General features: G+C 48.6%; 2 protein-coding genes across 2 annotated transcripts; one reads left to right on the forward strand and one right to left on the reverse strand.

The window, feature by feature from the left end:
* Positions 1 to 1086: 1086 nt before the first annotated feature.
* Positions 1087 to 3500, reverse strand: LOC109682591 (diazepam-binding inhibitor-like 5). Its single transcript, XM_074046557.1, has 2 exons — positions 3364 to 3500; positions 1087 to 2851 (listed from the first exon to the last, which is right to left on the reverse strand). Exon 2 carries the CDS (start codon positions 2787 to 2789, stop codon positions 2526 to 2528), a length of 264 nt encoding a protein of 87 aa, XP_073902658.1. The 5' UTR covers positions 2790 to 2851; positions 3364 to 3500; the 3' UTR covers positions 1087 to 2525.
* Positions 3501 to 3503: 3 nt separating this feature from the next.
* On the forward strand, positions 3504 to 10997 carry Gemin4 (gem nuclear organelle associated protein 4). The gene is made up of 2 exons (XM_020157932.2): positions 3504 to 3622; positions 7272 to 10997. The coding sequence occupies exons 1-2, from the start codon at positions 3613 to 3615 to the stop codon at positions 10427 to 10429; spliced, it is 3168 nt and encodes a 1055-aa protein (XP_020013521.2). The 5' UTR covers positions 3504 to 3612; the 3' UTR covers positions 10430 to 10997.
* Positions 10998 to 11703: the final 706 nt, after the last annotated feature.

The following is an 11703-nucleotide window of genomic DNA, read 5'->3' on the forward strand; positions in this document are numbered from 1 at the left end:
TGAACTCCTAGCCTAGTCTTCCTGCCATCTTAGTGGAACTAGCAAAACCATGGACATTCAGTGTTTCTTTATGTGAAATTTCGGCCTGTCTCACATGTAACAGCCATTTTGGTTTATCAGCCAGTTTTCAGGAGGCCTCCAACATAGGAATTAGTGAGAAATTATGAGTTCTTACCCTTACCCTATGGAAAATCAGTAGAAAATTAACTCTGGCCTTGATCAGTAAGTGCCTTTCCTGAACTTTTTTATAATAGTCACATGGTTCAAAAATCAAAACATTAGAAAATCTTTGTTCCTACCTTGTCCTTATCAACACCCTCTCCCCGTAACTACTTATTAAGCATCACAAATATATCTTTATTTCCTTCCTTTCCCCTATAAAATTTAGCACGCTGTATACACTTTTTTTTACTTACAAGTACTTTCTGTAATTCTACATATGACAACTTCTTGCTTTATCAGGGATCTATAATTTACAAAATGGTAAGGCAACTTACAACTCCCAGACTGCCACCACATTTTGGAATGAGTTATATTATTTTTTTTCTATTCATTCACATTTAGCTGGGAATAATAGTCCTAAAAGCATCCAAATGTGCTCATGATATCCTCTAAAGGGGAGAGAACAGCAGTCTGTTATGTGTGGTTCTTGCCCACATTATAGCTATAACATTGTTGAGTTACTATGATAGCTTAAATTTTTTTTTATTGCCCTGGGATCAAACCCAGGGTCTTGCACATGCTAGGCAAGCTCTCTACCACTTGAACTATGTCCCCAGCCCTACTTCATTAAGTCATGTGCTTTGTCTATAGCCAACTTTCTGCAAATATGTGGACAGAAGATAGCTGGTGAGATTTGGTTTCCTTTGTCCTCTCAAGTCTTATTTTTTGAAGTTTAACCAAGGTTTAATTTTATAATAACAAGATAAAGTAGGGAGAAGTCAGGGTGGGGGGGAAGAGAAACATCTGTTTCCCATAGAGGCAGTAAAGACTCCTTCCTCTGAAGTCTTTTTTTTTTTTTTTTTTTCAGTACTGGAGCTTGAACTCAGCCATTTTTTGTGATGGGTTTTTTTGAGATAGGGTCTAATGAACTGTTTGCCCAGGCTGGCTTCGGACCTCAATCCTCCTGATCTCTGCTTCTTGAGTAGCTAGGATTACAGGCATGAACCACTGGCACCCGGCAAGTCTTCATGATTGTTGCTTCTGTTCAGTGCTCCCTCATGGAATCGACCTGACATCATGATCTGTGAAAATGGTTTTGTTTGCAGTGCTAGGGATTAAATCAAGGGTCTCATGCTTACCAGCATCATGCTTATCTCTAACATTGAGATATCCCCCAGCCTGAAAATAGTTTTTGAGGAAAAGTCATGCCACAACAGACCTGTTTCTTTGAAATGCCTCTAAGAACTCTACTTAAAAGAAAGAACTACTCTGCATTCTATATTCCCAGCCACCAGAAGCAACTGTTGTACACTGATGCCTCTGTGGTTTGGAACTTGCATAGGTCAAGGGTGTGTTGTGTTCTTACAAGAAATCTCACATATATGTACTTAAACATTGTCCCATACAGATTTCCTAGCAGAAAACAAGATTAGATAAAGAGTAGTTCCAAGAAAGTTGTAGTTGCTAGGCCTTAGCAACTACATCTTAGGTCTCTCAGAGGCTGGGATTTTGAAACCATCTGCTCCATTGGTTACCAGCTGCTACCTTGTGATGCATCAGTTACCTTATCACTATGTCATTGAAAGTTTGGCTTCCCTGAAAACATTAACTTCTTGGGGTCTGCAATTCACTGAGGGTTTTTGGGTTTTATTTTTGCTTTCTGAAAGACAGAGTCCCTTTCCCCTCCGTAGTGTTGGGTTATTGGTGAGTCTGAAGCCCCTGAAGAGATACTAGTCCAAGTCCTCAGCCTCCCCTGAAGAGATACTAGTCCAAGTCCTCAGCCTCCACAGAGACCACTCACCTCCAGCCTTGGACATTTTCACAGTATGATATACCCCTTCCACACACACACATCCAGACTCTTCTACTGCCAAATGTCTACATATGCTGTGGGTATACCATTCAAAACACACAGAAAAGCCAGGCACTGGCGGCTCACACCTGTAATTCTAGCTACCCAGGAGGGAGAGATCAGGAGGCTAGAGGTTTGAGGCCAGCTCAGGCAAATAGTTCTTGAGACCCTACCTCAAAAATACCCAACACAAAAAAGGGCTGGTGGAAGTGCAATGGCTAAAGTGGTAAAAGTGCCTGCCTAGCAAGCATGAGGTCCTGAGTTCAGACCCCAGTACTGCCAAATATATATATTCAGAAAGCCAATTTGTTGGACACCTCTCTAGGATTTTCATGGTCACTGAGTTTCTCCTTTTCAACAGCAAGACAGCCATTCTCATGCAGTTTAAGGGATTTATTGATGTCTCAGCTAACCCTGCTACCCCTTCAGGACATTTCAGCCATCAAGATCTTTTAAGAAGCCCATTCCCTACCACAGGAGCCATGCTACTTCATTCTCTGCTAAACTGTCCTCATCCAGTGTCTTTTTTCTTCAGCTCCTCCACTTTAGTAATGTAGATCCTCATGGCATCCATCTTGGACATCCCTTTATTCACATTCCATGCCTCCCACTTAGCTTTGGCTTTCACATCTGAGGCTGGAGGAGAAGGGATGTTGCAGTCGCCCTGAGTGGCTTGTTTGTAAAAGCTGTACACCAGCAGTTTCTCCTCATCACTCACAGGACCCTTCAATTGCTTGATCGCAGCGCAAGCCAGTTCAAACTCCACTTGGCACATTAAGAGTACCTACCGCAGGTAGGGCTCCTCTGTCCTTCCTAGGTGACAACTGGTGCTAGAAGCTGGGGGGTGGAGAGTTGGAAACACATAGGCTGATTATTAGATCTTGGGAAGAACAGAAAAGGAGAAACAGTGAAGAACAATGGGTGTGTGTGTGTGTGTGTGTGTGTGTGTTATAAAGTATGGATTGCAAACTAGGGGTCCACTGGACTGGATCTGCCCAACTGCATTTTCTGGGGAGCACTACCCATCAAAATTTCAAAGGTGCCTATGATCCAGGAAAATTAAGGATCGCTGCTGCTGTCCAAAGGAGGCAGTGCGGCATGAAGAGTGAGGGCAACCGTACGGTGCTGGGCGGGAAGCGAGACCCGTGGCTCCGCTGAAGAGCGAAATCTCCCGAGTGTGGCGGGTGTGCTGGTTAGTGGACAGCCCTGGGGAAGGGCACCGGAGTGCGTGACCTGTGTGCGGACGCTGCCGGGGTTCCTGGGTGAGGCTGAATGCGGGGCCAGAGGCTAATGATCGGATCGCCTGCATCAGGAAGCAGGGCTGGGCAAGGTGGCCCTGCACAAGGTACCTGCTGGTGGGCGGCCGGGAGCCGAAAGGGGGCGCTGTGGGCTTGGAGGCCTGGACGCCGCGAGCTCGTTGGCGAGGAGCGCGCGTGCGCGCGGAGCGACGGGCAGTCTGCGCCGGACGCCCGGGAGGGGGGACTAGGCGGGGTTCTGGGCTCCGCCCCCCAGCACCGCCCATTGTGCCGTGGCGCCTGCGCCGCGGTCACAGCTTCGGAGTGGGAGGGGCGGCCCCGCGCCGCCACCACGTCGCCGCCATGGACCTAGGTGGGTGCTCGGCTCCCCTGCCCCGGCCCGCCCGGGAGGCGCCTCGAAACGCTCAGCCTCGGCTGGGCGCGGCCTGGCGCGCATCTCCTGCTGCGCACGCCCGTGCGGGCCCCGGCCACAGAAAACCTCCGGGTTGGGGAGGGTTTGGGGGTCTGGAGGTGTCCTTGGAGACCGTGGGTCGGGACGCCGGGCTCCAGCCGCAGCCCCACCGCTCCGTGGCTCGCCTTTCCCCCACTCCTGGCCCCTTAACAACACGGGAAACTCCCTAGCGGCGTGAAGTTGGATCCCTTGAGACGGGGCCGGTGCACGTGCTTTGGGAAATGCCGCGCTCCGAGGACACCCGGAGGAGCCACGATGTCCCGATGGCCTAGTTCATCGAACATGTACTAAGTTCTTCAGCACGTTGCTTAGACTTCCCGGCCTCCTCGTCCGTAAAGCAGGGCTATGATACCGTCTTCCCCCAGAGTTTTGGGGAGTTTTAATAACAGTTCTCTGCACACCGCGGCGCTCGTCATGCTCTCAGTGTGGGGAAGGCGTGCAGCAGCGGAGGTGGCACTTTTTGAACCTGATCGCAGCTTGGTTCAGAGTCCTCATAGCAAGGTCTGGGAAAGGAAGGGCGGGGCTGATAGAGATGGAAGGCCCCTTGCTAAGCCTTGCCACCCTACTGTGTGCGTTCTCAAAAAAGGGTAAGACCGGGAGGCTGTGCTGGAGAGCTGCCTGGAGATGGGCCAGTAATAGGCTGTGGAGAAGTGTTGTGGTCCCTGTCCCTTCAGTGGTGGGATGGCATTTCAAGTCCTACCGCCTGGGTGTTTCTGTCTCAGCTCTACCACTTTGTGATTGAGACACCTTGAGCAAATTGTTTCTGAGCAGCCTCCCTTCTCTAAAACAGCAATAAAAGTCCTTAAAAGGTTAATTTGAAGATTAAAAAGATTCTTATAAGTGTACCTCCTAAGCACAGCGCCCGCCAGAGTAAGCAGTCACTTAACAAATGTAGGAAGTGGGCACTCGGGCTGGAGGCATGATTCAGGTGGCAGAGCACTTGGGAGGCACTGAGTTCAAACTGCTGTACCGCCCAAAAAGAAAGTGGCACCAGCTGGTGATAAACTATCATTAGTGGGTCGGAGGTGTGACTTAAGCTGAGGAGCATCTGCTTGGCAAGCTTGAAGACCTGAGTTCAAAACCCCAGTCCCCCACAAAAAAAAAATTATTGATAAAGCACCTGGGGTTTCTCCCAATTTTTTTTTTTTTGGAACTGAGGTTTGAACTCAGGGCTTCACATTTGCAAAGCAGGTGCACTGCACTACTGCTTGAACCACACCTCCAGTCCATTTTGCTCTGGTTATTTTGGAAATAAGGTCTCCAGAACTATTTGCCTGGATTGGCCTTGAATTTTGATCCTCCCAATCTCAGCCTCCCAAGTAGCTAGAATTACAGGTGTGAGCCACCCTACCCCCAGCTGTTTTTCTCCAATTATTAACTGCTTGTGGGACTTTTCAAGCAGTATGTATACATAATGTCTAGAATGCTGGTGTTGGGGGTCACACATCTCAGCTGAACTGGTGGTGCAATAAAATTGAATTTGCATAGTCAAGAGGAAGTGTATTTTGGGGCTCTTGGCTAGCAGCCTGAGCCAGAAAGAAGGGCCCTAACTCCCAGAGAGACCCTCTGAACAAGATAACCCTGGAAGTCTGACTCTGCACATGAAGCCAAAATAGATTGCCTTCACAAATATTGCACAGGGGTGTGATCGCTGGCCTTTTGTGCCGTAATTGTCAGTATTTTCTCTGCTGACTCTTGGCTTATGAACATGGGCAAGATGTGCTCTTGTGAGAATGAGTACTGAGGGAGGAATAGCATCTCTGGGCCTTAGAAAAGGGCAGAGGAGTCAGGAGCACTGCAGGGTGAGCAGTGTTTGCACTCGGGTTTTAGCTTCTAGGCCAAAGGAAACATATTTGATAAAAACTATGTCCTGTCCTTTTGTGTTTCTACGATGGGGAGACAAAGAATAGTGACAAGAATCTGGTCCTGCCAGCAATGGAAAGGCTTTGGGATAGCAGTACTTATTAAGCATTGAATCAGGCTCTTAAGAGCTGTATCTTAGTTAACCTTTTACCCTCTCCCATGCTTGAAATATGGGATCCAGAGACAACAATCACAACCCAGTTCCAAGGGCGTGACTTGTATGTCATTTGATTCTCACAGCTATGCCTTGATGTCTGTATTATGCTCACATGTACAGAAGGGAGGCTCACATTACTAAGTTCACTTTCGGGTGGCAGAGTTAGGATTTAGATCCATATCTGACTAAACTTCCCAGCCTTCCTTAAGTCTCAATTCATAGCTCACTGAAGGAGTGATTTTACTGTCTTACCACAGCATAGTACTTCTTGTATCTTATCCTTGGTTTCTGCCACAGAACCAGGGCCGTGAGTAGTTTGTCCTCTAACCGGAAGAGGCTGTGGGGTGAACTGTTCCCTGAGAGGCAGGAGAGTGTTTGAAACCTGTTCTTGGCAAGGCTATGAGAAAAAAGAGAGGTCAGGGATACTGGCCCACGCCTGTAATCCCAGCTAGTTGGAAGGCAGAGCTCTGAAGGATCATGGTTTGAAAAGGGGTGGGGAAGTTCTGAGACCCCCCATGTCAACCAGTAAGGTGGGCGTGGTGGTATGCACCCAGCTACAGGAAAAGTGGAAATAGGATTGTGACCCAGGCAAAATGTGAGACCCTATTGGAAAAATAACTAAAGCAAAAAGCTCGGGGCAAGGCCCAAGTGGTTGAGTGCTTGCCTGTCAAGTGTAAGGCCCTGAGTTCAAACCCCAGTACCACCCTCCCCCCAAAAAAAAAATCAGGGAAGGCGGAGTTGTTTGATTGCTTCTGAGCCACTGGCTCTGGAGCCTGTGCTCTCCCTAGTCTCACCATCACTGAGAGCCTCAGCTGTTAGGTCTTCTGATACATATCTGGTGGCCCTGTAGTTTGACACTGTCCTTAGGCTGTCTCTTTTCTTTTTTTTTTGGTTCTGGGATTTGAACTCAGGGCTACACCTTGAGCCACTTCACCAGAATTTGTTTGTGATGGGTTTTTTTTCATAATAGGGTTTCGCAATCTGTTTGCCCAGGCTGGCCTCGAACCGCAGTCCTCCTGATCTCTGCCTCCTGAGCCACTGGCTCCTGGCTTAGGCTGTCTCTTCTAAGCCCTTTTTCCCAAATTCTCAGCCCTTTGCTGGCGGGTCCAGCCTCCACAGCCCAGCTTTTCCTTTCACACTTTCTGAGGAATTGTATTCACCTCCTTGGTTCCAGTGAGCCATTCTGGGGAGCACCTCCCAGGCTCACTTTTCAGGCCTTTCTTCCTGAACTTCCACTGCTGGAAGATACCTGTTAATGTTCTACCTCAGGCTCAGTAACCTATATGACTTGTCTTCCCTGTTAACCTGTTCTGAGTCTATCCCCTATTTCTAATGGCACTTGTTATCCTTCCAGCTCTGCAGTAGCTCTTATCACCACCCCTTCTTCCTCTCCTACTGATGTCTTTTCAAGCCTTATCCTCTCTAATCTTGATAATGACACCTAGCCTAATAACTGCTGTCTCTCTCTAACCTCTGCATATTATCTTGAAGACTTTTCACCACACTTTTACTCGGTTTCTCTTTGTACAGGGCCCTTGAATATCTGTGAAGAAATGACTATTTTGCATGGGGGCTTCTTGCTGGCTGAGCAGCTGTTCCGCCCCAAAGCACTGGCACAGTTGACCAAGTCTGACTGGGAACATGTTGGGCGGCCCATTGTGGAGGCCTTGAGGGAGATCTCCTTGGCTACAGCCCATTCCCAGCCGTTTGCCTGGAAGAAGAAAGCTCTGATCATCATCTGGGCCAAGGTCCTACAGCCCTCCCCTGTGACCCCCTCTGACACTGAAACTCGGTGGCAGGAAGACGTATTCTTCTCAGTGGGCAACATGATCCCTACCATCAATCACACGGTTCTTTTTGAGCTGCTGAAGTCTCTGGAAGCTTCTGGACTCTTCATCCAGCTCCTGATGGCCCTGCCTACCGCTGTCTGCCGCACAGAGCTAGAGCGCTTTTTGGAGCACATGACCATTGACACTTCTTCCAAGGATGTAGCTTTCTTCCTTGATGTCTGGTGGGAGATGATGAAGCACAAGGGCAATCCGCAGGACCCCCTGCTCTCACAGTTTCGGGTAATGGCCCATAAGTACTTGCCCTCGTCAGACGAGTTCTCCCACCCTCCAAAGAGGTTTAAGTCAGACCCAGATGTGTGTCCAGCCATGCCCCTCCTGGCCATGCTGCTCAATGGACTGAAGAAAATCCAGAAGAGAATCCTGTCTGTGGGGATGAAGTGCTGTGCATTAGCCAACTTGGCAGACATGCTGACCGTGTTTGCTCTGGAGGATGACCCTCAGGAAGTGTCTGCAACCATGTATCTAGACAAACTGGCCACAGTGATCTCCGTGTGGAATTCAGACACCCAAAACCCATACCACAAGCAAGCACTGGTAGAGAAGGTAAAGGAGGCAGAGCGGGATGTCAGCCTGACCTCACTGGCCAAACTCCCCAGTGAGACCATTTTTGCGGGCTTTGAGTTCTTGCACAGCCTACTGCGAGAATGGGGGGAAGAGCTGCAGGCCATGCTCAACAGCAGCCAGGGGATGAATTACGACAGCTACCGGCTGTGCAACAGTCTGACATCTTTCAGCCAGAACCTGAAGCTGTACCTGGATTCTACCAGCTTGTCCAAGGAGGAAAGGCAGATGGTCTCTGAGCTGGCCGAGTGTGTCAAAGACTTTCTGAGGAAAACCAGTAGGGTTCTGAACAACAAGAACTTTGACAACATCACTGCTTCCATCGCCATGGCCATCATTGAGCAGAAGATGGACCGGCACCTGGAAGTGTGCTACATTTTTGCTTCTGAGAAGAAGTGGGCCTTCTCAGACAAGTGGATAGCCTGCCTGGCTAATAACAGGTCTCTTTTCCGAGATCCAGACTTGGTTTTGAGGCTGTTGGAAACAGTGATGGAAGTCAGCACAACTGACAAAGCCATCCCCCAATCTCAGATCAAGCAGGTGATTAGCTTGATCCTGGAATGCTATGCAGACCTCTCACTACCAGACAAAAATAAAGTCCTCTCAGGTGTCTTACACTGCTGGGGACGAAAGGGCCTCACTGAAAGGCTGTTGGCTTACTTGGAGGGTTTTCAGGAAGACCTCAACACAACATTTAACAAGCTCACACAGAGTGCCTCTGAACAGGGCTTGGCTAAAGCTGTGGCCTCTGTGGCCCGCCTGGTAATACTGCACCCAGAAGTCACAGTGAAGAAGATGTGCAGCATGGCTGTGATCAATCTTGGCACCCACAGGTTCCTGGCTCAGATTCTCACTGCCTTCCCTGCCCTTAGGTTCACAGAAGAGCAAGAACTGAATTCATCCACCACGTTCTTGGTGTCATGCCTCAAAGAAACTGTCTGGACAGCAATCTCTACACCCAGGGAAGAAAAGCAATTTTTGGAGCTCCTGAGCTGCCTGATGAGTCCTGTGAAGCCCCAAGGGATTCCAGTCGCTGCTCTTCTGGAACCAGACGAGGTGCTGAAGGAATTTGTCCTGCCTTTCTTGATGCTAGATGTTGAAGTGGCAGAACTCAGTCTGAAGATCTTCATCCAGACACTAGAAGTGAGTGCAGAGGAGTACTGGCTCCAGGCCTGTTCCCCGTTCCCCCTTCTCTTCAGTTTGTGCCAGCTCCTGGATAGCTTCAGTAAGTACTGGCAGCTCCCCCAGGAGAAGCGATGCCTCTCTCTGGATGGGAAGGATCAGGTGATCCGCATCCTGGAGCGCCTCTGTGAGATTGTATTAGCCAATGCAGAGACATTCTCCCCCGACACCTGGATCAAGTCCCTGTCATGGCTCCACCGTAAGTTGGAGCAGCTAGACTGGACTGTGGGTCTGAGACTGAAGAACTTCTTTGAGGGCCACTTCAAGTGTGAGGTGCCAGCCACACTTTTTGAGATCTGTAAGCTTTCTGAGGCTGAGTGGACCTCCCAGGCCCACCCTGGGTATGGGCCTGGCACGGGGCTTCTTGCCTGGATGGAATGCTGCTACATCTCCAGCAGCCTTGCTGAGCAGATGCTATCTCTCTTGGTGGTGGATGTGGGCAATCCTGAGGAGGTCAGATTGTTCAGCAAGGGCTTCCTGGTGGCCCTAGTGCAAGTCATGCCTTGGTGCAGCCCCCAGGAATGGCAATGCCTTCATCAGTTGATCAGGAGACTGTTGGAGAAACAGTTCTTACATGTCCCTTACAGTTTGGAATACATTCAGTTCATTCCCTTGCTCAACCTGAAGCCCTTTGCCCAGGAGCTCCAACTCTCCATTCTCTTCCTGAGAGCTTTCCAGTTTCTCTGCAGCCAGAGCTGTCAAAACTGGCTTCCTATGGAAGGCTGGAGCCACGTGGTTAAACTGTTCTGCAGCAGTCTGACCAACCTCCTGGACTCAGTTAGGTTGATACAGTCAGTGGGCCCCTGGGCCCAAGGACAGGACCAGGACTTGACTCAGGAAACCTTGTTTGTATATTCCCAGATGTTCTGTCATGTTCTGCACATCATGGCCATGCTCCCTCAAGGAGTCTGTGAACCACTCTACGTGTTAGCCTTGGAAGTACTCACCTGCTATGAAACCGTAAGCAAGACCAACCCTTCTGTTGGCTCCTTGCTCCAGAAGGTAAATGAGCAGTGCTTCTTAAAGTCCATTGCTGAGAATATTAACCCCGAGGAGTGGCGCCAAACCCTGCTTCAGAAGATCAGCAACTTCTGACCTTTGCAGGGCAGAAAATAGTTGGGCCTCAACATGGTGGTTCTGTAGGCGTTAGAGCTAAGAAACACAAATTTCAGTTATGTGAGTTTGTACAAAAGATTGTACACCACAGTAGTGGTGTAAAGAAAATAGTTTCTTAGGCATTTGTAACATACAAACTATAATAAAAATTCTCTTTTGAGTCTTTCTCAGCAATAGTCTGGGATTAAATTAGTTGTGTGTGTGTGTGTGTGTGTGTTACTGGGTTTGAACTCAGCCACTCCACCAGCGATTTTTTTTTGTGATGGGTTTTTTCAAGATATGGTCTCTCAAACTACTTGCCCAGGTTGGCTTTGAACCATGATCCTCCTGAGTGGCTGGGATTACAGATGTGACCAACTGGCACCCAGCTAATTAGGTTTAAATTGCTTTTAAGATCTAGTACGTGCCTGTAATCCCAGCACTCTGGAGGCTGAGGCAGGAGATTGTGAGTTCAAGGCTGGCCTGTGGCTACATAATGAGACTGTCTCCAAAAAAAAAAAAAGCAAAACAACAACAAAAGCAATGAAGACATGTTTGTAACTGAAATTCTCCACCATAGATTTTGATAAGCCCAAAGGTGGAACTACCAAGCAGAAAAAAATAGTATGTGTGTTCTTTTACAATGAGACTCTTCAAGAGTCAACATTTAATCTTTTTCACAAGGTATCTTGGAAAGGGTAGCCCAAACTATTCCTCTGATTGGCCTTATGATTTGTGTGCTGAAGAGGCCTGCACCTTTGTAACAAGAGGATTGAACCAGGAAACACAATTTTAAGGGGCTGGATGGATGATCTCAAGAACTGCATGTGTTCTGTGGGGAGGACTGCCATTGCGGCCCTAACTCCATTGGGGGCACACAGAATGACTAACCCTAGGGCAGGTAAACAGATGTGTGCTTAGAGGATGGGTATAATTACCTTCTGCTTGGGGCAGGGTTGTCCTGGATATGATGTATGAGTAGGATTGGAGAATGGTGTGTGCAGAAGCAGAATGAGAATGTAAGGTTCCTAGGGTATTACAGAACTGTAAGAACTGATTGGGGAGGTATTTTGGGAGACGAGAGGGGAAAGATAGCCCATCACCTCCTCCATATCCACACCCTCATTCAAAATGGGGTACTACTCAGGTTCCCTCCCCCACCTAAAGTAAACTTGGCTCTGTGAACACAATCAGGATTCACCTATGAAGAGAAGAAAAGACCTAAAGCTATGTGTGACCACCAGGCTTGAACTCTGGGCACCTTCAGTATATTC

This window comes from Castor canadensis, chromosome 11, assembly GCF_047511655.1.
Source record: "Castor canadensis chromosome 11, mCasCan1.hap1v2, whole genome shotgun sequence".
Lineage (NCBI taxonomy): Eukaryota > Metazoa > Chordata > Mammalia > Rodentia > Castoridae > Castor > Castor canadensis.

Bases quoted from the DNA above. Each gene is read 5' to 3' on its own strand.
- LOC109682591 (XM_074046557.1), bottom strand. From the start codon at position 2,789: ATGTGCCAAGTGGAGTTTGAACTGGCTTGCGCTGCGATCAAGCAATTG.